Source organism: Gracilinanus agilis, chromosome 4, assembly GCF_016433145.1.
Source record: "Gracilinanus agilis isolate LMUSP501 chromosome 4, AgileGrace, whole genome shotgun sequence".
NCBI classification, from domain to species: Eukaryota; Metazoa; Chordata; class Mammalia; order Didelphimorphia; family Didelphidae; genus Gracilinanus; species Gracilinanus agilis.
Window position 1 is genome coordinate 392,707,599 of NC_058133.1, and position 27,863 is coordinate 392,735,461.

Below are 27,863 nucleotides of genomic sequence, written 5' to 3' on the forward strand. Positions count from 1 at the left end.
GTCTATAGGGAAAAATTGGTTTGAATGTTTTCTAATATTTATAGAAACTTTCACGAGTAGAAAAGGTGAAGGAATCTCATCTAAGCTGCATATTTTCCACATGAGGAAAATCAGTTCCTTTTCACTGGTGTGATTGCTTTTTCTTATAGAAAATCATTAGCATTTTGATTATGTCTCAGTGTGGGTTGGTGTTAATATTGTTAAGAACTGAATGCTTCTGGATATTCTTTCTGTTCCTGCTCCCTATTCTGACCAAACATTGATTGTGTTTTGAAAAGGAACAGCCTTTTCCCTGGGGAGAAAATTATTCAGGTTATAATCGAAGAAATAAATTTTTTTATTTAGCAAATCTCAAAACTTCAAGCCTTTTGACAGCCTGGGCTTCTCTAAATAGATAGAGTAGATGGAAAATAAAATGAGATCCTTTACAAGGATCTCACTTTGTAAAGCTTCACATAACTTCACAGAACAGAGCATAAATGGAAGAAATGGCCTGAAGGCAACAATCAGTGAACACTCCAGGAAAGGAGGAAAACATTTGGCATTAGCAGCAAGGAATATATTGAAGGACTAGAACACCCAGGCATCAAGTTGAATTTTATTCCCTTGAATTGTGGTTTTATCACCAAGGACATGGGCTAAGTTCATTTTACAAAGCTGAGGGCCTCAAACACTCATCTAATCTAAGTGTGGACTCTGAAAAGACCAAATTGTGACAACCAGCCTAGATTTATGCTCTTCTTATGCACTCAGCACAGTCCAATATTATATTTCTCTGTGTGCAAGATATCGCCTGGATTATGAACTCCTCAGAGGAGGGGAACTAAGCTTTTTAGCATGAGTTTCTATTATATGTTTGTTGAGTACATGGAGTCTATACCTAAGGCCACCACACCATTTCTCAATCATTTTCACACTATACAACCTAAACTCACGTTTCTTTCTCCTTCTCTTTCTTTTTTTTCCTTTCTACTTTTGCCTCTGATCAGTGAGTTTTCTCCTTAGACTGGCAGACTCACCAAGCCATTTCTTGGGCTCCTTGGTGTCATTTTGATTCTCATATCGCTCCCTTCCCACCTCCACTCCCAGTGAATTTTCAAATACTGGGGAACTACAGTTCTGAAAACAGTAATCAAATCAATGCTGTGTTGACACTCCTCCCTGGCTACCACTCCTTTTCATTTACTATCTTCTCCTATAAGACTATAAACTCCTTGAGGGCCAGAATTGTCTTGCTTGATTGTGTTTACACCCCCTACACTTAGCAGAGGGCTTTTACATCCTTCCTCATGAGTGTGTGCTATTATATTTGTTTTCACCAAGTAGCAGTAATTTGTGAGCCTAGAGTTAAATTAAAATAGATTTAGATTGAATATTTCAGGAGCCATCTGATACCATATGGTACTCTTTTCCCTATCCAAGGTACTGACGAGGCATTTCAATAGCTTTTTTCAGTTAAAAGTACTATGGCTCCTCTGGCATTTGTATTGAGTATAATAGCTTGAGGAGAGGTCATCAAGAAATTATAAGGGAGACTTGTAGATTGAGATCTCAAGATTTCTGGCATAAAAACATACACACAAAACTATACCACCACCACTTAAAAGTCTCTCTCTAATAGAACTAGTTCTTGTATTCAGCAAAAGATAGGAACATTGGCAATAATATAATAATACTAATAGCTAGCAATTAAATAATGTTTTTAAGGTTTGTTCAGTGATTTACATGCATTATCTCATTTGATCCTCACAAAAACCCTGTGTGACATATTATTATTCAAATGTTATAGATGAGGCATTTACTATCTATGTGACCATGGGCAAGTCACTTAACCCTTTTTGCCTTAGTACCCATATTTGTCAAATGAGCTGGGGAAGAAAACACTCTAGTATCTTTGCCAAGAAAATCCCCAATGGAGTAATGAAGAGGTGGATGTGACTAAAAATGACTGAACAACAAATAGACAAGAAAATTGAGGCTAAGAAATGTAAAATGCCTTGCCCAGGGTCAGTCGCAACAGGTAGTAAATGTCTGAGGTAGGATTTGACCTCAAGTCTTCCTGACTCCAAGACCAGTACCACCATGCACTGCCCCACTTTGATGTCTGATGATTTTATCTGATTTCTTCTCAATGCCTTTTGATCCTACTTTTACAATGCCAGTAGTCATAAGGCCTGCAAAAAGTACCTCAGGGAATCAACCCTTTTGTCTTCTTCAACAACCCAATTACCTGCTTCATCTAAAAGTTTGCACAGCATCCATGCAGTCACTGATGTCATCTCACTGGGCTTCGCAATCACTGTATTTCCAGCAGCAATAGCTGGAGCAATCTTCCAGGTCAGCAAATAAAGAGGCAAATTCCAAGGACTTATCAAACCAGCTAAGAGAGGTTAAAAAAAAAAGCAGAGTCAGGGATGATATGTGCCAAAGTTATAAGGTGCTCTAATGCTTAAAAAAGACTACAATAACAGGGAAGACCAACATACAACCTGGGAATGTGAAGGGGATGAGGTCACCCATAAAATCAAAGTGGATAGCAGAGTGGATTAGAAACCAGAATCCAACAATATGTTGTTTACAAGAGATACACTTGAAACAAAAAGCCAACACACACACTCACACACACACACACACACACACACACACACACACTCACACACACATAATTAAAATAAGGAAGTGGAGTAGAATGTATTATGCTTTGCCTGAATTTTAAAAAAAGCAGGACTAGGAATTACAATCTCAAAGCTAAAAATCGCTTCTTGGCCTTTTGGCTAAGATCAAGTGTAGTATCAAACAAAACTAAAGCAAAAATAGACAATTAAAAGAGATAATCATGAAAATGGCATTTTGTTCAAAGTTATAATAGAAAAAGATGTAATATCAAAAATGTTTTTAATTTTATAACAAGTTTCTCTTATAAAGGCCTCTTTTCTCAAATATGTAGAGAACTGAGTCAAATTTATAAAAAAAAATAAGAACCAGGGGCAGCTAGTTAGCTCAGTGGATTGAGAGCCAGGCCTAGAGACGGGAGGTCCTAGGTTCAAATCTGGCCTCAGACACTTCCCAGCTGTGTGACCCTGGGTAAGTCACTTGACCCCCATTGCCTACCCTTACCACTCTTCTGCCTTGGAGTGAATACAATGTATTCACTCCAAGGCAGAAGGTAGGGGTTTAAAAAAAATAAAAAAGAAAAAGAAAAGAAAAATTAAATAAGAACCATTTCCCAGTTGATAAATTTTCAAGGGATATGAATAGGCAGTTTTCAGAAGATATCGAAGTTAAATATAGTTATATGAAACAATAGTCTACATCACTCTTGGTTGGAGCAGTGCAAATTAAAGCAACTCTGAGGTATCACTTCATACCCATCAGAAATGGGAAATGCTAGAAGAGATGAGGAAAAATAGGTACACTAAAAAGTTGCTGGTGGAGTTGTCCAACCATTCTGAACAACAATTTAGAACTATGTCAAAAGGGCTATGAGACTATGTAAACCCATTCTCCAGAAATACTATTACTGCATCTGTACCCCAAAAATATCAAAGAAAAAAGAGAAGGACCTATATGCACAAAAATATCTTAAGACTTACTTTTTATGGTGGCAAAAAATTGGAAATTATGGGGATAGCTATTAAGTAGTGAATGGTTGAACAAATTGTAGCATATGATTGTGATAGAGTAACTAATGTATTATAAGAAGTAACAAGGGGGATGGTTTCAGGAAAACTTAAATAATATTGGAGATAATGGGCATCCTTGTTTTACTTCTACACTTACTTATCCCCATTAAAGATGTTTGCTAATGATTTTAAATATATACATTTTATTCATCTAAGGAAAGATCCATTTACACCTATGCTTTTAAATATTTTTAATAGGAATAAGTGTTGTATTTTGTCAAAAGTTTTTTCTGTATCTATTGATGTAATCAAATTATTTTGTTGCTTTTTTGTTGGTAAAAATCAATTATTTTAATAAGTTTCCCATCCTTGCATATCTGGTTTAAATTCTGTTTGGTCATAATATATAATCTTTGTAATATATTGCTGTAGTCTCCAGGCTAATTAATTTAGAATTTTTGCATCTATATTAATTAATAACTCACTATTTGGTAAAAATGGCAGGCAGTTTGCAATATCTTTATCGAAATGCCTTCCAGCTTGAGTTTACGATGCAAGGAGATGAAATGCCCCACACCCTTTCGTGGTTGTGATTCTTTTATCGCCATGACTCAAATTCCATCTCCTATAGCAGCTAGGATTTACTATGGGCCAAGGCTACTTTTTTTCCCTAAGGAAACAGTGCTATCTAGTGGATTCTTTGGTGTGTTGTTCTATTTCATAGTTCTGTGGCTAAAAGGAGACAAATTTTAACTCGAAGGACACTAAGGGAGCTTAGGCACGCTAAGGTATCCAGTTAAAACAGAGGGAAGAGCCAGGATTTGGAAATACTGCTGAGGTCATTTGGTTCCCCTGGTCAAGAAATCTGTCATTTGGTCAAGAAACCAATTAGTGCCAGTGAGGCTGTAAAAGAGGGAGGAAAAGTGAGCCAGTCTATGTCCTGTGAGGCTTGACTTTGATGACTCTCTGTCCCACCAGCTGGGAAGCACCTACCAATTCCAACAGGACTTCTCACAGTATAGTGCATGCAGTCCATTGAATCCATCTGAGTGGCATCTGTGGTGTGGTGAAGGACCGAGGAGGCGAAGAATCGGAAATTGTACACAGCCCGAGGGATGTCCACAGTTCTGGCAAACGTGATTGTTTTCCCTGCCAGAAAGAAGCAAAGAAAGGCATATGGCAATAGTCTGTTATGAATTAAAAGAAAGGTTCATTAGGGTTCTAGTCGGTTCAGCACAAGAACATAGAATTGCAGTTGGAAAGAATCTTAGAAATTAATTATTAGTTTAGAAAATAAGCTTCTCTTCTTAGAGATGAGAAAACTAAGACACAGAAAGTGAAATGATTTGTCTAAAAACATATAGATTAGTAAATAATTAGGGCAAGATTTGGAAAAAAAAAGTAGATGGATACATTATTAAGGACTAATACCACCACCCTTTGGAAGAGGGGTGGAATCTTGATCTGTGAATTCTTTGTCTATGGGACTCCTAGGGTGAACATTTCTTTCACTAATGTTGTGAGGTGACACAGTCAATAGAGAACTGGGTTCGAAGTCAGGAAGATTCCAGTGCAAATCCAGCCTCATTTCCTAACTGTGTAACCTGGTAAAAGTCACTTAATTTCTGTTTGCCTCAGTTTCTTCATCTGTAAAATGGAACTAAAAATAGCACCAAGGATTATTGTGAGGATCAAATAAGATATTTGCAAAGCACTCAGCTGTGGTCCTGGCATGTATTAGGCACTATGTCAATGTTTGTTACTCATTCAATTCAGTTACATCCAACTCTTTGTGACCCCATTTGGGGTTTTCTTGGCAGAGGTACCAGAGTGGTTTGCCATTTCCTTCTCCAGCTCATTTGACAGATAAGGAAACTGAGGCAAACAGGGTTAAGTGACTTGCCAAGAGTTGTACAGCTAGTTTGCCATTTCCATCTCCAGCTCATTTTACAGATAAGGAAACTGAGACAATGAGAGTAAAGTGACTTGCCCAGAGTCACACAGCTTATTTGCCATTTCCTTCTCCAGCTTATTTGACAGATGAGAAAACTGAGACAATAAAGGTAAAGTGACTTGCCCAGAGTCTAACAGCTAATAAGTATCTGAGGGAAGATTTGAACTCAGGAAGAATCTTCCTGTCTCCAGACTTGCTGCTCTATCCACTACACCACAAACCTGCCCTAGGTAAATGCTAGCTACTATTGTTAATACAGATCAGCAACTCCTTTGAAACTTTTATAATCTTAGAGAGTTGTCTGATATATTAAATGACTTGCTCAAGATCATACAGCAAATATGTGTCAAAGGCAAGACGTGAGCCTAGGTCTTTCTGACACAATTATATAAGTGCTTATTCCTTTCCCTTTCACTCAATAAATGTCAGAAATGGGACTTGAACCAAGATTGATCCACCATTCTCTACTGTAAGGGTCAGAATGTAAGGGGTAAAATCATCTTCACACTACCTCACATTGCCTCTCAACATCCATATGCATTTATATGCATTTATATATTTGCATATATAAAAACTATAAATATATGTAGTTTTATATGTACCCAGAATTTATTTAGATGTTCTGGGTTCTTTATTGTCTCCTTGAGGAGACAAAACATAAGCATTTAAATTCCAAAATGGGTACGTGGACAAGGAAATCTACTAGTCTCAAGAACTTGAAAAATCAAATAGGCTAAAAAAAGACACGTGGGGTTAAAGTGGGCCACATACTGTTTGCTTTTTGATTGTGGGCTGCACACGTGTCAATGAATGTTTAGAATTCAGTGTTTCAAGCCTGGCAAAACCCAGGCTCTCCTTTGCCCACACACTTTCATTCAATTCAGAATCACCCTTGTTCAAACATGCTACAAAGAGACAGAGACAACAGGTATCAAAGTACCAACAAATCACAAAAGAACCCTTTGAAAGCAAATGATTGTTTATTAAATTGCTACCCCAACACGTGGAAAAATGATCAAATCCAGACTGTCACAGGAAACCATCAGGATGCTCTCAGGTGCACAGATGTATTCTATTACTGGGTCAGCCACGGCACGCCTCGTGCAGGCTCTTGTTTGTACAAGTCTGGCAGAAGAAGTGGCAATGACTATTCATTAGGGATGAATCTGGCTGCCATTTTGTTAAATGGAGGATAAATGGAATACATATAATGTATTCAAAAATTTAGAGGAGGAAGGATTCTTAAAGAGAATAGGTGCCAATTCCCTCATTTTATAGATGAAGAAAATGAAAGAGGGAAACATTAGTGCCAATAATGAATCCCTTGAAGCAACCAAGCTATTTGAATTTGTTCTGTATGTTTCTACTGGACTGGAACCAGTGACCATATCTTATATAATTATAACTTTGAATACTAAAAATTCAAGGACAACTAATTTAAGGGATTCACCACTTGTTGCATGGAATTTGGACCTAGGTCTTCTGCCTTCACACAGCCTCTATACTCCATGACTAGAATGTGTTCCCTCCTCACCCACCTGCCTCTTAGAATTTTTATCTTCCTTTAAGCTCAAGTGTTACCTCCTCAACAGGGCCTATTTGAGGTTTTCTTGGTGAGATATTGGAGTGGTTTACCATTTCCTTCTCCAATTCATTTTAAAGATGAAGAAACTAAAGTAAACAGGGTAAAGTGACTTGCTCAGGGTCACACAGTGTCTGAGGTCACATTTGAACTCAGGAAGATGAACTATCCTGAACTATCCTCCAGGTCCAGCTGCCTGACACATAATAGAAGCTTAATTGATATTTATTGATTGAATGATTGAATTGACTCTTTTGGTTGATCAGAGTCTCAAAACAAGACTGAGTTTAGATTCTAGGAGGGGAATGAAACAGAACCTGTTTTGTTTTCTTTTCTTTTGTTTAATTTGAGGAACTCTTTAAGTGGAAATTCCTTTCACCAATGAAGTCTAGCAACTTATCTATAACATATCTTGGACAATTGCCTAGGGCATGGAGAAGTTAAGAATCTATGGTCCAATAGTTCATAAGTGTCCAAAGTTTATCTTAAGATCTTTATCCATGTCACACTACCTAACACTAATTCCTCAAACTTCTCTATGCCTGAAAACTCTTTCTCCCCCTTGGTCCAGCCATTGTCATATCATGGTCACACCTAAACCCTTAGAATGTCTATGAATTGTACCACCTCCAAGTTCTTGAATATAAGCAACTCTTCTTTTTCCCCTAGAATGGTGATGGCAAACCTATGACACGCAGCCACATATGGCCGCATTAAGAGAAGTATGGGGCTGCATATCGAGGATGAAACATTTGCTGTACTGTAGTGTAGACACTCTGTGCACTATAGATGGCAATTCTACCTATATTAATTTACCTATTTTGGTTTATTAAATACAATTATATATTACAATTATACATTTTTTGTTATTTAAAATATAAATATCGTAAAATTATGGGTTTTTTTCTCAAAGTGACACACCACCCAAGTTATGCTCAGTTTTTTGGCAAATTTTGACATACCAAGCTCAAAAGGTTGCCCATCACTGCTCTAGAAAACCCCATTCTATTGTAAATACCCCCCTCCACAAATGTCTCTATCTCAGTCCATTTGTCTGTTTCTCACCATTTTTTCATTAAGCTTTTCTATAGCCAGATTACCTGAAACCTAGTTTTCCCCTAAGGTTACCATGTTTTTGTTAGCCATTTCCAATGGATTACATTTTGTCCTACTTATTCCAGTTTACAAAGCTTTGAGGAAGGATTGTTGTTTTGTCAATTAGTCATGTTTGACTTTATGAGCCCATTTGGATATTTCTTGGAAAGGATATTGGAGCTGTTTACCATTTTTCCTCTCCAGTTTGTTTTACAAAGGAGGAAGCTAAGGCAAACAAACAAGATTTTCAGGGTCACTCACAAGTATCTGAGGCCATATTTGAACTCAGTTCCTCCTTACTCCAGACTATGCGATATACCCACTGCACCACCTAACTTACCTTTATGAGGAAGGATTAGTATTTTCTTTATTCCTCATTGTCACTTGCAAAACAAATTCTATTCTGCCATTCTACTACCTCTCCATCATTAAGTTCACATTATGTGCTTATGGCACCCTCTCCTTATCCTTATCAATTATCCTCTGATCTCCAGGACACTCTTCCAACTTTCTTGGTTTATCAATATCTCTTCCCCTGTGCTTTTGCTGTTATTCTCAATGACTTCAATATTCAAGTTCAGTGATTTTCCCAATACCATTTCCTTACAGTTCCTCAAATCCCTTTATTCTCTAGATCTACTTTTCCTCATTTGCGTCACACTCACTAGATGGCTATAGTTCAGAACTCACCATCACTCCAGATTGTTTCACCTCCTACATCTTGACTCATATTCTCCCCTCTGCTCCCTTCTTCTTATTAATCATATTAAATCTGCTCCTTTTTTCCTCACTGTAATCACTAGTCCCTTAACCTCCTATTTCCCTCAGGTCAATAGCTCTATTTTCCTTCCTTTATTTGCCATTATGTCCAGCCTGGACCTCATGACCCACCATTTCCTAATCTGTTAATCTGGTCTAGGTAAGAGCTGTTTTCTCCACTTGTGTCCCTATAGTACTAGGCAATGCTTTAAAGAGTCACATTTATTAGCTTTGGTGTGAATTCATGTTATTCAACTTCAAGAAGTCCCTTGTCACTGCTTTCCCATGCTTTAATTCATCTAATGCCAGCTCCCTTACTGTTTTGAAGGTATGCGTAGCCACAGCGTGCCAGATGACACAGAACCCATGATGAATATAATCTACAGATTGCACAAACTAACAAAAAAGCCTGCACTCTTGTGGACATCAAGTAGTTTCAAAACAATCTCTAAATCCAGTGTCTTTATAATGCCGTCTCTTTTGGGGCTACCTCTTAAAAATAAGCCTGCCACACCAATGCACTATTGGTGGAACTATAAGTTGGTCTTGAAAGGGATTTGGAATTTTGCTAAGAAAATAAGGAATATGTTCATGCCCTTTGTATTCACATATACTCCAAGGAAGTAAAAGACAAAAAAAAAGAGGTCTAATAAACATTAAAATGCTTATTGCAGCAATTTTTGTGGGAGCAAAGAGCTAGAAACAAAGTAGGTGCCTGTCAGCGAGGCAATGTCTAACCAGATTGTGGTATATGAATATAACGGAATATCCCAATCTATGAGAAACAAAAATGAATTCAGAGAAACATGGAAAGACTTATATGAACAAATAGAGAACAAAGGCATCAAAACTGGGAAAACAATATACACAATGACTCATGGGAGGGACCTTCCCTTTTTAAAGCCTTTTCATAAGGAGGAAAGGTTGTGGGTCAGAAATTGCCTCTGTTATGGATAAACATCAATACTTACTATGAGTAGAAAAAGGACTTTGCCTTAATACATGCTGTTAAAATGTATGTATGAAGAAACGGTTTTCCAACAGAATTGGAACCATTTGGGAGAAAAAAGTATCTGTAAGGTAGATATGAGAACTTGGATCACTTTGTCAATAAGGCAGAGTGATGTCTCCCTTGTGTAGCAACAATTTAAAGAATTAAATTACTAAATTAAATTAAATTAAGAAGAAAGAGAAGATTATTTATCTATTAATTACATTGTTTATTTGTTTGTTCATTCATTCATTTTTTTATTCATTCATTGTTTTCAAATAATATGAAGGGGAGGGGCAGCTGGGTAACTCAGTAGATTGAGAGCCAGACCTAGAGACGGGTAGTCCTAGGTTCAAATTTGGCCTCAGACACTTCCTAGCTGTGTGACCCTGGGCAAGTCACTTAACCCCAATTACCTAGCTCTAATCACTCTTCTGCCTTGGAACCAATACATTGTATTGATTCTAAGATAGAAGGTAAAGGTTTAAAATAAAATAAATAATATGAATGTAAAGAAATAGTTTCACAGACCACCAAAGAGATGGAAATCCTTAGAGACTTCAGAGCCAAGGCATAACGGGTACCTCCCTAATTTGCATATATCAAAAGACTAAAGTGGTGGGCAGCTGGGTAGCTCAGTGGAGTGAGAGTCAGGCCTAGAGGCAGGAGGTCCTAGGTTCAAAACCCGGCTTCAGCCACTTCCCAGCTGTGTGACCCTGGGCAAGTCACTTGACCCCCATTGCCCACCCTTACCAATCTTCCACCTATGATACAATATACCGAAGTACAAGGGTTTAAAAAATTAAATTAAATTAAATTTTTAAAAAAAGACTAAAGTGGGTGTAAGCAGCTAGGTAGCACAATGGATAGAAGGCAGGGCCTGGAGTCAAAAAGAACTAGATTCAAATCTGGCCTCAGATATTTCCTAGCTGTATGTCTCTGGGCAAGTCATTTAACCTTGTTTGCCTTAGTTTCCTCATATGGAAAAGGAAATGGCAAACCATTCCAGTATCTTTGCCAAAAAAATCCCAAATGGAGTCATGAAGAATTGGCCATGATTGAAATGACTGAAAAACAACAAAAAAAGGTGCAACAAAGGGAATAAGAAAATTTTAAATAAATGAAATCTGATGTATCATTAAAAAAGGTCAGTCAGTGGAAGACAAAAGGGTAAAAATCCTCATGTTACACCTCAGCATGAGAGGAGAAATAATCTAAGAAGAAAAAAGAGGAAGAGAGGCTAATATAGTCAGCTGAGAGGCTTCAGTTGACTGAGTCCTGACTGGCCAGAGAGAACTGGGGCCATATTGCTTCAAATCTCATTCTAATTGGACAACCCAACACCTGCCAGGTGTGTGAATAACTTTATGTAGTGGCCTATATAGCCCAGTTTGATAAACTTTGCAAGTCTTTAATTTTTCTTTTTGAAATAACCTTTATCTTCTCTCTTAGAATCAATTCTAAGGCAGAAAAGTGGTAAGGGCTAGGCAACTGGGATTAAATGACTTGCCCAAAGTCACAGAGCTAGAAAGTGTCTGAGGCAGATTTGAACTGAGGTCCTCCTGACTCCAGGCCTGAAGATCTATCTACTGTGCTACCTAACTGCTACTAGTTTTTTTAACTTAAAGAGAATTGTTATTTGTATTAATAGCTAATACTTTATAAATGTCTTAAAAAAAAAAAAGACCCACTACTTTCCATCTTAGAAGCAATACTAAGTATTGGTACCAAGACAGAAAAGTGGAAAGGGTTGAGCAATGTGGGTTTGAACCCAGGACCTCTTATCTCCAGACCTGGTTCCTCATCTCTGAGCCACCAAGCTGCCCCCTAAATGGCCTTTTAAGGGTTATGGTTAATTTTAAGAGTTTGTAAAGCCTTTATTCAAGAAGAGAAGACTACTTCTCCAGCTAAAGAGTAGGTGGGGATCAAGACTTAAGGAGTGGGCAGAGAACCATTCTCATATAATAGGAATGTTTCCTAATGGGCAGTAACACTAAAACCTGCAGGCCAGAGTGGTCATTTTTCCCTAAGCACTTGAGTTTTCATTCCTCATGTGTTTACAGTCAAGGCTCCTATAAATATGTGTGAAACAATACTACCAACACCATAACTATTGAGTAAAACATTGGTGGAAGCGGGTTGGATATATAGTATGCTATATTTTTTTTATTTAAATATATATTGTAATATATATAAGTAAATATATATTAAATATATATATTTGTATCTATGATATTTCTCTTGCCTTATTAAGTAAACATTTATCCTTAAGATCTAAAAAACTCAGCTAGAAAACAATGGATTGGGTCTGAAGAGCTAGAGTGGTCAGTTGATATTGTTCAGTCATTTCAGCTGTGTCTGACTCTTTGTGACCTCTTTGGGGTTTTTTTTTGGCAAAGATACTGGAGCGGTTTGCCATTTCCTTCTCCAGGATTGGTGAGTTGGGGAAGCATATTTCCCATTAACAGAGTGATGCTGAGGCTCCTGAGAGGGTTAAGAAGTAACTGAGTGGTATTGGTCTCAGAGAACTTAGACATGCTACTTTGAGAGCAGGATGGGGAAGCAAGTTAGAACCAGAGAAAAAAGGGAGACTGAGTTACTGCTGGTACATCCATTAAAACCCAATTGGATAGTGTATTTCCTGTATCATGTTATCAAGTGTTTCAGTGTAGACATTGAGATATACCACTCCACTGCTCCTGTTACTGTTACAAAATAAATAGAAAAGAAACCCTAAATTGAATACATTGTAAAAATAAGGAACCATTGTGGCACAAGAGAAAAGTTAATAAAACGTATTCCCGTCCACTCATTGTAGAGGTGGAGGACTGTGGAAGTGGAATATTGCATCTGCTACAGAAAAAGTCTGGATAGGTGGTTAGTTTTACTGAACGATATAGTTTTTCTTTTTAAGGAAATCTGTATTGCAAAAAAAAAAAATGTTCACGTAGATAGGGACCAGGGATAGGAAATTAGTGAAACATCAAAATGAAAGATGTATGTAATTTTTTAAAAAGAATAAGTTTGTACCCTTTCGATAACTATGTCCTGAGCTGATCTATGTTCTCCTGCTCAGTGCTCAAGACTGTACTTCTAAATACTGAAGAACAAATCTGGACGTTGTTGCACTGAGGCTGTCAATACAATAGGTTCCATTTTATATTGTGCTACTTCCATTAGAAGTTTGTTCCAAGCCTTCCCTAAACAAATTGTAGTATTAATAACCCGGGGGATGGAAGGAAAGATATGGGATGCAGATTTTTTATTGCAAGTTCAGGATGGAAAGGTCAGATAGCAGAGAAGCCACCTGAGGATTTCAAGCCATTTACAAGCTGCCAATATGAGTTATCTGTCCATAGAGGATGTCCCAGAATATCTTAAACATAGAATAGTCATCCTTTAGGGGATCCTTTCATAGGAGATGTGGAGTAGCCCCAGAGAGAAGTGCCAAATATAAAACTAAAGACTTGAACTAGATAGCTAAAATTGTCTTGTCATTCAGTCATTGTTCAGTTGTATTCAACTCTTAGTGACCCTAATAGGGGTTTTCTTGGCAGAAATACTGGAGTGGTTTTCTATTTCCTTCTCTGGTTCATTTTATAGATGAGGAAACTGAGGCAAACAGGATTAAGTGATCTGCCCATGGTCACAAAGCTAGGAAGGTCAAATTTGAATTCAGGAAGATCAATCTGGCACTCTATCCACTGTGCCACCTCACTGCCCTAGATAGCTATAGTCTCTTCCAAACTTGTTTTTTCAACCTATGAATAAAAAGCAGATTTCCCCAATAGTGAAATATTTGAAGAAGAGTTTGGTTTACCTTGGTCTTTTGATTCAGCTTGGGCAAAATCCTCCAGGGATTGTTCCAGAAGATCTGCTAACTTATTCATGATATGAGAGCGATCCTGGGGACTCATGGATGACCAATGGGGAAAGGCTTCTCTAGCAGCCATGACTGCCGCTTCTATCTTTGAAAAGCAAATGGAAGCATCAGCAAGTTGCTCTTGACCTACTGGGAACTGATATGTTGTGAGAGCGTCCACAAGTAATTTTCCTGGAAGTTCTCCCTAGTAGGTAACATTACCTAGAAAACACTGTTGTGTAAAGAGATTGGGGGATATTAGAGGATGGATAGAGAGAGAGAGCTTTGGGATCTAGAAGGAAATATGAGGAATTAAATTTCTATATTCAGGGATGGTAGAGTGGAAAGTACACTGGATGGAGAATTTGGGTTTTGATTTGACAATTAGCCTGCTGTGTTGACAGGTCAGCAGATATCCTTGGATTACAGTTTCTTCATTTGTAAAATGAGGAAGTTGGATATGATCTCTTCCAATTCTCAATTCTTTGAATCTCAGTTCCTATATCATTTAGTTTTCTTAGGGCAAAGGGTGTTTTGGGGTAGGTCTGACTCAGTCAGGTAGGGAAGATATCTGGAAGAAGAGGAGACCTTGCTGCCTAGGCAGGGAGGTGTCTACACTACCTGTACTGGTTAGTGGCAAAATATTGTTGAGAGGCATTCAGATTGTGCCTACTAGGTAGATCATACATCATTTTATGATGACAAGACACCAGAAAGGACTTGCAGAAAGCAGGACTTTAGGGTTTGAGACTTCTGAAAAGCAATGGAGCTCAGTGTCACATTTCCTTCTTTTACACCACTTCCCTCACTTGGACCAAAGATTTTCCAAAAGTATATCTTGAGTTTAATTAGATATGCCCTGGAAGTATCATCTCTCCCATTCCTTCTGAATATGCCCTAAGACAGTGTTGGCAAACCTATGGCATGGGTGCCAAAGAGGGCACACAGAACACTCTCTTGGGGCACACATGCCATCATCTCCCACCAGAGTTGCTTACTAGAAAGACAGAGGAACATGGGCGGAGCTGCTCCCTCCCCCTTTCCACAGTGTCTGATGATGTGTTTCACATCACCTGCCCCTCTGCCCAGCAGCCCAATGGGAGCACTTTCTCCACTGTGTGGTCAGTCTGAGTGCTTACACAGTCTCTAAAAGGTTCCTATCACTGACTTAAGACTTCCACAGCCTCCACACCTCATTCTCAGCTGCTATTTGCTGATTGCCCTTTTCACATTTGGTTGTTAGGAGGTCACTTGGAGTTAAAAAAACAAACAAACAAAAACATACTTTTCCCTCTGCTCTGGATGGGAAAACATAGTAGGAAAAGGGAAGGCAGTGGAGAGTAGAATCCTAAGGTCTGGAGAATGGATCTGGAGGCCCTTCCTTGAGACTAACATATTGTTCTCTCTCTCTCTCTCTCTCTCTCTCTCTCTCTCTCTCTCTCTCTCTCTCTCTCTCTCCTCTCTGTCTGTCTGTCTGTCTGTCTGTCTCTCTGTCTGTCTGTCTGTCTCTCTCTCTCTCTCTTTATCTCTGTCTCTCTTTGTCTGTCTGTCTCTCTCTCTCTCTTTATCTCTGTCTCTCTCTTCCTCCCCTTTTCTCTACCCCCCTAGCCATCTCTTTCTCTCTATTTGTCTCTTTCCTATCCCCACCTGTCACTCCCTCCCCAACTAAGATTTTCAAGCAGAGGCTAGATAACCTTATCTGACATCTTAAATGGGATTTTTTGGTTTGTTTTATAAGTTGGACCAGAAGGTTACTGAAGATACTTCCAACCCCCCAAATCTGTGATTCTGTGATTCAGTGGGCTTTGAGGAAAAGGGAAAAAAATTAAATGAAAACCAATTGGCTTGGATCTTAAAACCCAGGGTTAAGAAATTGAATTCAAATTGGACTGAATCATATGATCTGTAAGGGCTAAGATAGAAGAGAATAATTCATATTTATAGTCTTCAAAGGAAATTCTGTAAACAACCCAGACAGATAGGTAATACTGGTATAATAGATGGTCAGGCTGAGTCAGGAAGACCTGAATTCAAATCCATCTTCAGACACTTACTAACTGGGAGACCCTAGGCAAGTTATTTAATCTCTGTTACTTCAAAGAAGCAGGTCATCATTGACTTAAAACTACATAAGAGAAGGCAAACACAAGATTGTGTTCTCTGGTTCATCTAATCATAACAGAAATATTTCTTGTGAAATCACTGATGAAATGCATGCATATAGCATAAGCCTCTCTGGCACAGATGAAAGCAGACTGGATTTTAAGTCAGGGCAGAGTTTGAAACCTTGGTGCTGGTACTAGCTATGTGACCATGGATAGACTAACCTTTCCCTTAATCTTTTCTGTAAAATGAGAATATTGAAGTGAATAATCTTTAAAATCTCTTCTAGCTCTGAATCCTATAATCCTATTAACCTCTTAACCCCTAGAATTTAATTCTGCTCTAGAGGCAGAAAAGATTCCTATGGACACATAACAGATGCCCAATTCTTTACCATTAAAAATACTTGATGAAAGGAGAACTGGATGTTCTAATGCTCAGATGACATCTCTCTAGCTTGAGTCAGAATCAAAGTTTTAGTTACAGTTTAACTACCCATTATCTTCTTGCTGGTGTTTACGTAAAGGAATGCAAAAGTCTAAAGGTTTAAAATAAAGAAGCAAAAAAAAAAAAAAAAAAAAAAAAAGCTCTACTGGACAAAATAGAGCTAATAGGCTAGTTCTCCAGAACTGCTCTTCTTCTGAGTAAAAACAGTCATGATCAATGACTACTAGGACTAAAAGAGATGGGGTGCAAGACCTAGTTGCTATTTACTAGCCATATAATCTTGAGCAATTATTCCTTGAATCTTGTTCTTCTCATGTTGCTGTTGGCTATCATTAAAACATAGTGTCTCCTGCTGCCTTGCAGCATGGAAGGATATTAATCAGCTAAATTGCCATTAAAAGTTATATGAATATTAAAGAAAAAAATTTAAAATGATTAGATCATCTCTATTACCCTTTTTAGCCCAAAGAACTATAAAGTACTTTCTACACTTAACCATAAAAAAAGCTACTTTTCTGAAAACAAAAACTGATGTGCAAAGCTTTAGTTACTAATTAGCTGACATTCCATTTCCTGATCACAAACGAAATGCTAAACACATAGCCCACAGGATAAAGAAAATTATTATTCTTTTTCGCACAATAATTCGTAAGAATGCTAGGTATCTGGAAATCTTAGTAACTTTGTAGAATGATACATTTGGTTTTTAGGGGTTTAACAGCTTACATCTTACCAGACTAATTTTCATTCAAAGGTAAAATAAGGTTTCCATTTAATTGCTTTACAGTAGTGAAAAAAAGGTACAGCCTTAATACTACACAGTAGTTATTGGAAACACAGGTCCCTTTCAGCTCCAAAATTATGATCCCATAATCATATCTTTACTTTGTGAAGAAAAGGAAAGGATGCCGGGAAGCAATACAGAATAGTTCCACTTCTAAGCAATGGGAAGTCAAATATAAAGGACTGGAATCCCTCAGAGAACTAATGTTAAAAAACTTCATTCTTTGAGTCCAGTAATATTTTCTCAGAAGCCAAATCCAGAGGAGTCATGAATTTAGGAAATATCCTGTGAGGAAAGGGGGTGAAAACAGGAAAATATAAAACATATGAATCAGTCTAATATAAAATTTTCATAACTACAGTAAATCTAGTCAGACCTAATTCTGCAAAGAAAAAATAAAAATAGTTTAAAAAGAAAGAAAAGAAATAGAAAACAAGTACAATATAACTAAATAGAACTACAAAACTAAAAAATAACATTAGGACAGCTGCTCCTTAGACAATGTTAAAAAAAAAAAAAAAACAGATTGGCAGAAGCTTAAGATTAGCCAGGTTTCTGAGATTTTTTGAGACTAAATGGGGTAGAATCTGCCACTGATATTGTTTATCACAAGACAAATTCAGTAACTTAATTTGACTCCTCTTCCTAAGATCCATCTAATGTTTTAAGACCTTCCCCTTCCGATTCACCATCCTTTCTTCCCTTTTGTTTAAAAAAATGCTCTCAATTTATCAATATTTTTTTTAAAAAATCAACTCACCTCTTCTTTGCCACTGTCTGGAACTTTGCAATATACCTCCCCTGTAGATGGGTCATAGGAATCTATATGTGAATTACAGGGAATGAATTTACCAGCAATAAAGTTTTCCAACTCCAAAAGGGGCTTCTGTCCTGCCATTTTAATCAACTTTCTGCTTTCACTCATTTCAGCTCTGTTGGCAATGTTCAGATTGCTTTACCTATTCATCAGCTTAAATCTCCTCCCCCTTTTTTTTACCCATTACTCAACACCCTAGTTTGTCTGTCAGAGACATGTGGGAGGAAATCAGTAGTCCTTAAAAGAGGTAAAAGAGTGGCAGGCCTAGAGTTAGGAAAGACTTCCTGAATTCAAAGCTAGCCTCAGATACTTATTAGCTGTGTGACCCTGGGCAAGTCACTTAGCCCTATTGGTCTCAGTTTCTTCATCTATAAAATGAGCTGGAGAAGGAAATGGCAAACCACTCTAGTATCTTTGCCAAGAAAACTCCAAATGAGGTCATGAAGAGTTGGGACACGACTGAAAAAATGACTGACTAATAAGGGAGACAGATTCTTATGAAGATATCTAATTTACAGAGGTAAGGGTGTAGGGGTTCTCACTGATCTGGTTTTATTCTTACAGTGTCTCCTATCAACACAGATTAATTTATCAGATTAGAAGGACAGAATTTCAGAGCTGAAAGGGAACTCAGAAGTCATTACTTTCTACCAACTTATGCTTGCAATGCTTACAGTATCGCTAAGAAGTATGGGATAGCCAGGGCTAGAACCAAGGACTTTAGGACCAATGCCAGTACATTCCCATCATGCAAAAATAACTCCTGAAATAATCCATTCTATTTTGGGACAGTTTTAATCTTTAAATTTTCCCAATGTCAAGAGAAAATCTACCTTTGAAGCTTCACCCTTTGCTCCTTATTCTGCCCTTTAAGAACTACACAGAACAAGATGAGGCATATTCAAGTTGAGTTGTCATTTAAAAATATAAGACCTAGCAATATGGGAAGCACTCTTGGGGCCTGGGAATGCAAAGTCCCACTCTGCAAACTCTTGCTTCTGATGGGTTTGTGTTCCACGGAGAGATACAATATGTACATAAAAAAATGCAAGGTGCACAAAAAAAAGTGAAATAATTTTACAATTGAGTGCTGGCACCTGAGCTGTGCTTTGAAGGAAGCTAGCTATTTTATGAGGCACAGGTGAGAAGGAAGCACATTTCTTGTGCTTCTTGTGCAGAGATGCAAAGGTAGAAATTGTAAAACAAACAGGTCAATGTTATGGAGAGGACACAAAGAGGAGTGATATGAAATAAAACTGGAAAAGTAGGCGAGTCATATAGTGAAGGTCTTTATATTAAAAGCCAGAATTTGATTGTTGTTCTAGAGGCAATGAAAAATTATTGATGATTTTTTAGATAAAGGCTAAAGGATTGGTGAGAAGGGTATACATGCCAGAGCCACCATGGAGGTAAGATTAGTAAGATCTGACAAATAATGGAATATGAGGCTTGAAGGAAAAGAAAAAGTCAAGAATAACTTCAAGCTCCTTTTCAAAGGGCTTTTCTATGTGTTAATCGGGCTAGCCACTAAGTGGCTGGATAGATGGTGATTTTAGACAGAAATAGATAAATGAAGGAAAATGTATTCTGTTTTGGACAAATTGAGTTTGAGATGCCAATAGGCAGGCAGGTGGAGCTTCCCAGCAGGCATTTTGTGATAGAAAATTACAATTTATGTGAGAGATCAAAATTGGATATATAGAATCTGAAGTTGGCAGAGATAAGTTAACCTAAAGCAGTGGTTCCCAAACTTTTTTGGCCTATTGCTCCCTTTCCAGAAAAAAATATTACTTAGCCCCCTGGAAATTAATTTCTTAAAATTTTAATAGCAATTAATAGGAAAGATAAATGCACCCGTGGCCATCGCTGCTCCTCTCACTGCAGCACCCACCAGGGGGTGGTAGCGCCCACTTTGGGAATCACCGATCTAAAGGATCTGAAGAAATCACCAAAGGAGAAAGTGCAGCAAGAAGTCCACAAAGAATAGAGCTTTGGGGATAATCATATTACTGAAATGTTGAACAAACTCAGGGCAACAAACTAAGGAATAGGAATCATTATTTAATAAAACCCTCTGGGGTAAACTGGAAAACGTTCTGATAGAAACTGGAATTTGATTTCCATCTCACACTATACACTATAATATGTTCCAGAAGGATACAGAGTCCATATATAAAAGGTTCTATCATAAATAGTTTGGGAGAAGGGAAGGAAATACTTTTCACAAGTATGTGTAGAGGAAAGTTCTTGACCAAATAAGGGACAGAGATGACTGTAAAAGATAAAATGGAGAATTGTGATTACATGAAAAGAGCATTTTCACAAGTGAAATCAATGATGTTAGAAGAGGTACAGCAAACTGAGAAAATCTTTGTAACAAATTTCTGATAAAAATGCAAATGAACGAAACTAGGTTTCCTCCTTTTATCAAATTGGGTAAAATGACAATAAAGGAAAATGACTATTGTTAGAGGCCGTGTGCCACAAGCACACTAATGTACTGCTAGAGGAACTGAATTAGTCTAACTATTCTGTAATTTGATACTGTTTACCATAAGTTACTAACTATGGTATCCTATAACGTAATGATATCATCACCTGAAAAGGAAATTGGCTTTCTTGTTTCTACAATTATTGGTCACAAACTAAGTGATCAGATGCAATCCTTTAGGTAGGGAACTGCAACTATGATTTATAGAAAAAGTTAGACCCAGTTATTCAACTAACCAAGTATGTATAAGATAGCAATTATAATAATAGAATATTAACCACAGTAGTAGAAAGGTTATAGTTTGGTGTTAAAGAATATTATAGCAACTAACTAACTAGATTAAGAAGTTCTGCTGGAGGAATAAAAACTTTGGGTCTGTGTCCTTACCCAGGGAAGCTGAAACTCATGCAACAGGAAATAAACTTTGCTCATTTGGAATGGTGAATGCACAGCTAGCCTAATGAGATAGTAGGAAAACAACCTTGGCATGTCCAGGTATTATTAAATCCTGTGGTGGTTTATAACCACTACAGGCTCTTCAGAGTCTTATGATCAAAGACAGGATCCTCTGACTTGACTTCCCCCAGAGTTGGTATGTGGTCATTGAATTAGTATAAGATTAATTTTAAAAAGTTCTATAATGTATCTTATCTTACCTTTGTACTAGAATGTATTACTTTTTATCAAATGTTACCAAATTATTACCAAAATGTTATAACAAGTTTTTAACATACTCTGAATATTTAGTCTTATAAATTAGTTAATTAACTGTCAAAAGCCTATAAAACACACTGTTGTTGCCACAGCCTGGGCATGGTGAGATCTCCAGATCTCATTTCTTACAATTAAAGATGGACCTTCAGCTCAGAATGATGGCCCAGAATTTATTTCTAACATCCTAATCCTTAAAGAAACCAAATATAGAAGAAAGTGACATGTGCACAAAAATATTTATAGCACCAAAAATACTGGAAACAAAATGGGTGCCTAGCAATGGAAGAATGATTAGAAAAGTTATATGCAATGTAATGAAATGTTATTTGTTGTCATTCAGTTATTTTTCAGTGAAGATTGACTCTTCATGATCCCATTAGGGTTTTTCTTGGAAGATACTGGAGTGGTTTTGACATTTCCTTTTCTGACTCATTTTGCTGATGAGGAAACTGAGGCCAATAAAGTTAAGTGACTTGCTCAGGGTCACACTACTAGAGGCCAGAATTGAACTCGGGAAAATGAGTCTTGATTCATCTTGTGAACCCTAACTCTAGGATGGCACTCTATCCATTGTGCCACCTGACAATCTAAGCTATTGTGACATAAAATAATAACAATAATAAAAATAATAGATCCAAAGAATTCTGGGAAGATTTGTGATGAACTTATGCTGATCAGCACCAGAATAATTTATTAAATGACTACAATATTGTAAAGGAATACCACTTTGAAAGACTCCAGAAGACTGATGATACAACATGCCTCCCATTTCTTAATGAGGTGAAAGACAACAGGTGCAAAGACAAAATGTGAATGTTTTGTTTTAACTACATTTGTGGTAGATGGCTTTTTATTTGAGTTGTATTATCCCAGTTAGATCATACACTCCAGGAAGATATTGTCCCTATTTTTCCTGTTTGTATGTCTGTTGATTAGCATGGTGCCTGGCATACATTAGGTGCTTTATTAATGTTTATTGTGTTGTATTGTATTGTGCCCTACTGTGCTGTGTTGCATTGTAATTGTATTGTATCGTGCCCCATTTTATTGGATAGGAAGAATGGAGGGAAGTGATAAGATACTAAAAAAGAGAAAATAGTGTCAATGAAACATCTTTAAAATACATAGCAGACAAATGAGAATGCAAGTAACAAACAAGGAAGCATTGATATTAATGTGTTCATTTTAATAGACTAAAAATAAGCCATACATAAGAGATTCATTTCACATGTAACATTTTCTGTTCTTTGTGGAAATGTGTGCAGATATTTGTCAAGTTGATAATTTTTTTTAAGAAGGGGGAGGAGGGCTAACAGAAAGAAAAGAGAGAAAAAAGGAAGAGGAAGAAGAGAAGGTAAGAAGGGAAAGAGGATGAGAGAGGGAAGGAAAGGGTGAGCACATTGTTAGTATCCTGGTAGTTAAGGAAAGAGGCATCATTCAGAAGGTTCTTGTTGGTGGTGAATTGTTCAATTGTGTTTGATTCTTTGTGACTTGATAGCACACAAAGCCTTCTATCCCCAATCTCTATCAGGTCCAAACCCATATTCCATTGCTTCCACGACACTATTTATCCATCTCATTTCCTGCCATATCCTTTTCCTTTGCTTTCAATCTTTCCCAAAATCAGGGTTTGTCAAGGAAAGGGTAATATCATAAGCTGCAGAGGTGAAGTAGAACAAGAAATGAGAAAAAGTCAGTTGTTAAGAGCAGTTAAGAGCGTTGGTGACTCAGAAGAGAGCAGTTTCAGTCAAACGGGGATGTCAGAAACCAGCATGCAAAGGATTAAGAAAAGAATGGCAGGGAGGTTTGGAGGCAACCAGTGTGGTCTAGTCTTTCCAGAAGCCTGGCAGTAAAAGGGAGGATACAGACGTGATAACTTTGAGGGAATAGCAAGGTAATGAGGTTAAAAATGGACAGCACATGTATATTTGCAGGTGGTGGAGAAGGAGCCAATGTATAAGACACTGAAGAAAAAAAAAAAGGAACCAAAAGATTGCAGTTATAAGCTCCTGGGAAAAGACATGATGGTAATGGAGCAAGACCACAAGGGTGGCCTCAACAAGGGAACTTGCCTGTTCAACAGACTTGAACAAATGTGGGAAGAACAGGGAGAGGGAGCAGGGAGTGATGAAGAGGGTTCTGACTTATGGGGTGGGATAAAAGAGGAATTTCGGTGGTTGGCTTTTTTTTTTTTTCTCATTAAAGTAAATATAGAGATTTGTGGTGGGAAGTTCTGTCAAGGAGATGGTAAAGAGCATCTGAGGAATTAGACCAGCAGAAATGGAGTGTGATGAAAGTCAAAAGAACTGCTGTCTAACGAGAGCTTTGTTGACAATACTTTAAAGATTAAATAACAAATATTTTGCATGACTGTACATGTATGATCTATCAAATTGCTTATTTTATTGAGGGGGAGGGGATGAAGACAATTTGGGATAAAATCTTTTTAAAGGAATACTAAAAATTATTTTTGTGTGTAATTAAAAAATCTTTAAATGTAGGTAGGGACTATTTTTTCTTGTATTTGCATTTCTAGCACTTAGCACAGTGCTTGGCACATAATAGGTGTTTAAAATATGCTCTATTGAGTTACTAAAAATAAATCAATCCCTTCTCCAAATACAAATATATGCAAGGTACTGAAATATAAAGTAATGTTGGAGGGAGGCCACAAGTGTGTAGGGGGATCAGGAAAGGCTTGAAGAAGAGTCCTTCTGCTTTGTCTTTGAGAGGTTCCATAAGCTAGTGTGGAGGGACTGCATTCCAAGCATGTGGCACAGCCAGTGCAAAGAAGAGGGAAAAGGTCAGTTTGGCAAGACTGAAGAACATGGGAAGGCAATATCCACTGAGGCTGGAAAGATGGGCTGGGACTAGGTTGAGAAGAGCTTTAAAAAGCTACAAAGAAGAATTTATGTTTTATCCTTGGAGGCACCAGGAAGCCATTGGAGTTTGAATGACTTGAGGAAAATGACTGCGGCAGTGGCGTGTAGGATGGAGTGGTGGTGACAGGAGACAGGAAGGCTCATCAGCCGGCTGCTGTAACTGTCTATTTGAAAGGGGATCAGGATCTGAACTGAGGAGGTAGATGTACGAGTGGAGAGAAAATTGGGATGTGAGAGATTCAGTCCCCAGGACCGTGAAGAGTAAGGACGGACCTCAGAAATCATCTAGTCTCTTGCCTTTATTTTACAATGAAAGAAACCGAGATCTAGAGAAGTTCAATAACTTGTCCACAGTAAAAAGGATAGTTAGTGGCTGGGTTTGAATTAAAACCTAGTATGACATAATTGAACTGCAAAGGCAAGGCAGTTTTTTAAAAAGTAGCCAAATTGTGCAAGGTGAAGATCTAAGTAGTTTCATGTGAAATTAAGCATATATTTGTATTTTTTATGGAAATGTTTGCTTGCTGAATAGTTTTTTTTTAATATTAATGAGAACTGGTTACAAATTGAAAAGAAAGATGTAAAGGAAAAAAATTCCTAATAAAAATGGCTTCTTAAGAAAATATCTTCATGCAAAGGTGAGATGATCAAGGCTAGGTGTTTTGTAGTGAGAGTTCATGTTGGGCCATGATGGTGGCTCCTAAAGGACATTTTTTGGACTGAGATTCTGTGATTCTCAGTAAGGGAAAGGTTACCTAAGTAAAACTGATGTCATGGAAAACACACCGGACTGGGTTCCACGTCTGGATTTGGCACTTATGAGGTGTTTCTAAGTCCAAGGTAGGCATTATTTGTCAAAAAGGGAGGTCATTTGGACTCTGCTTGGGAACTGGAGCAGGCCAGTTAAATTCTTTTCTAGCTAATCTAAATCTAACCTGCAACTTCCACTTGCTGCTTTTTGTTTTGTCCAGGGGGCCTTGGCAGAATCCCATTTCTCTATGACCAATACTATCACGATATGACACCTTTTCTAGATGACCATCTTTCAATTACTTGAAGACAGGTGCTATAATCCCCTGAATAATCTCTTCTCCAGGCTGAAAATCTTCAGTTTCTTCAAATGATCCTCAACAACATACAACCTCCAGTTTCTACTTCATTCAGGCCACCCTCCTCTGGATACAATCTGGATTTCTGTTGGGTTCTGAACTGAGCACAGTATTCTACATGTGGTGTCCTTAGGTAGGAGTACAGGAGCACCTTCCCTTCCCCTGTTTGGGTCAGTATACTTCCTTCCTAAAGCCTAAGCATTAGTTATTTTTGCCACCTAACACCAGTAACTAAATTTCTAGTCTACTAAATCCACCAAATCTTTTTTTCATATAAAAAGTTAATAGATCCACCTGTAGCAGTTGCTGTCATAGAAGAAAAATACTAATTTGCCTTGGAATAAAAAAGATTGATCTACCCTGAAATACTGCATAGATCTTGCATTTTGAATGTTTTCAAACAAGATAATTTTTACAGTACTTTTATGAAAGAATCTAAATCTGTTTTTTTTCAAAAGTTAATTATTATATAACAAATAGTCCAAAACACATACACATTATACATACTTAATAATCTTCACTAATTTTTGCATATTCGGATCTGGAAACCTGAATTTTCACTTCATAATACCTCCTGCTACTTATATTACTGTCTGGTGTCTGCAAAATGGTTAGGTTACTATGAGGCAACTAGTCTTCAATTTACATAGTACTGGGTGGGGGTGGGGGGAAATCATCACTAAAATTATTCGAACAATCAGCACTCATAAAAGTAACAGTTACTCACCTGTAAGTTTGATTCTCCAATAAATATGTCAAATTGAAAATGTACTGAACTATACAATTTTATAACTTTGTTTTTGTTTGGTTTGGTTTTTAAATAAGATTTTAAAGAACAGATTTATTTCTTACTCTCAAGAAAAGAAATCGGCAAGTTGGAAAAATGGACAAGGTTAATCCAAGATTTTCTGAAATAAGTTAGCCTTGTTTGACGATTCTGAGAATGATTAAGAACCCACCTAGAAGTTCCCTACACATAAATACAATGTAGAGTTACTGGTAAGTAAAGGTTATTGTACAAACTTCCAATAATTTCTAGGAGACAAAACACACTGTTACTGTTATGCTCAAACCAGGGTATTTTATTATTATTTGTTTTACATTTCTTAAATAAGTGGTCACCATTGGAGCAGCTTCCATCAATTTCAAATTAAACATTTTCAACTTTACTTTGGGAAGAGAGGCATTTTTGTGCTCAACACAATATGCCATTTTCTGAAATGTCAGCAAATTCTTCTTTAGTCAACTTGAAAAAAGATCCAAGTTAACTTTTAACTACACTAACAGCCTAATTTAACCCATTCCTAAAAGAATGTGCAGTAAATCCACAAATCAAAAGAAAAAACTGTAAACATTCTGGTATTTGGCTGGAAATACTCCATTTCATGATGATTTAATATCTTCAAAATCATTTTCTGATAATTTCCATAAATCTGGAATAGTTACATTCATCTAACTAAAATTTCATAGGAAAAATATTTTTGAAATGAAGGTGCAATGGTGGCATTCCTTTGTCAGTTGGCATTTGGTTTTGCAGGATAAAATGTTAATACTTTCCAGCAGTCTACTGTAGCTTAAATTTCTCTCCCTCATTTTAAATGCTAAAATGCAGGTTGTTTCTTTAACTGGAGTAACAATAATCTTTAAAAACAGAGGTCTAGTTGAGTCGTGGCCTTTGGTAAGAGGATAAGGTCCTGATCCCAATGTCATTCTTTTATCTGGAAAAAAAAATACAGTTACTAAGATTTAATAAATCTAAAAGTAGACAAAAAGAACTACAAAAAATGAACATGACATATTGGGAAGAAATTTTTTCATCCTCCACAGTGAAATTACAATTGTTATCTCAGACAACTTATCTACTTTTATGCTTCTCAATTGATTTCTTTTTCTTATTTCTTGAATTTCTTTAGCTGAGTTCTAGATAACTATCTCTTAAAGAATAGTCTTGATATATAAAATCAAATTTATCAGATTAGTACCAGAGCCCTAGAATACAAAGAAATTTAGGGGGAACCGAAAACTCAATCTGTCTACTTTGGCCAAAATAAATAAACAAATCTAGAGTTACTTGCCAATCAATTAATCAACTGGTTTTGGGGAAAGGGTATTCAAAAATATAGAATGCTACTCTTCTAATTATTCTCCAGGCAGATCAAAGCCTAAAAAACTACCAGACTACATTGGAATATCTCAGAATTTTAGAAAGTGAATAAATGGTTTATGGATACTATTTTTACTTCACTCACTCAGGACCTCTGCATATGCTGAAGGTCACAGAGCTAATCTGTGGTTGAAAAGAATCCAGAACCTAAGTTTTCAAGCAACAAGAAGATAGGTAATTTAGCTTTGTACTATTTATTTTTGCTGTAAAACAAACCACTGTCAACCCTCTTAACCATTTGTGAATGAAGAATATTTACAAATTTTCATCCATGCAACTGTAATTTTAGATTTATTTCAGTAAGAAGCATTAGCTGGCATAAAATTTTGAGACGGTATTTTATTTTGATTTTTAGAAAAACAAGCTTGGAATGGAGTATCCATAGAAGGAGAAAACACTTGCTTAAAATGCTACTTTAATATTAAATAAGTAAACCACCTTGGTCTTGATTATCAACTGTTTTGTTTTGTTTTGTTTTGAATCAGA

At 37.1% G+C, this 27,863-nt stretch overlaps 2 protein-coding genes and 1 pseudogene across 4 annotated transcripts in view; 1 reads left to right on the forward strand and 2 right to left on the reverse strand.

The window, feature by feature from the left end:
• The window catches only part of ALDH8A1 (aldehyde dehydrogenase 8 family member A1), a 30,196-nt gene extending 12,075 nt beyond the window's left edge, over window positions 1–18,121 (reverse strand). For 2 of the 3 annotated variants that reach the window (XM_044677034.1, XM_044677032.1), the window contains exons 1-4: window positions 17,961–18,121; window positions 13,825–13,972; window positions 4,617–4,772; window positions 2,231–2,380 (exon numbers count right to left, since the gene is read on the reverse strand). In XM_044677034.1, coding sequence (XP_044532969.1) covers window positions 2,231–2,380; window positions 4,617–4,772; window positions 13,825–13,972; window positions 17,961–18,098 — 592 coding nt within the window. In that variant the 5' untranslated portion in view covers window positions 18,099–18,121. The remainder of the gene's footprint in view (window positions 1–2,230; window positions 2,381–4,616; window positions 4,773–13,824; window positions 13,973–17,960) is intronic. The other variant, XM_044677033.1, reaches the window with a different exon arrangement.
• LOC123248290 lies at window positions 2,755–2,824 on the forward strand (annotated as a pseudogene).
• An 8,153-nt stretch (window positions 18,122–26,274) lies between the features above and the next one.
• The window catches only part of HBS1L (HBS1 like translational GTPase), a 135,978-nt gene continuing 134,389 nt past the window's right edge, over window positions 26,275–27,863 (reverse strand). Inside the window, exon 18 of the mRNA XM_044677035.1 lies at window positions 26,275–26,931. Within this exon, the coding sequence (XP_044532970.1) occupies window positions 26,920–26,931 (12 nt within the window). The 3' untranslated portion in view covers window positions 26,275–26,919. The remainder of the gene's footprint in view (window positions 26,932–27,863) is intronic.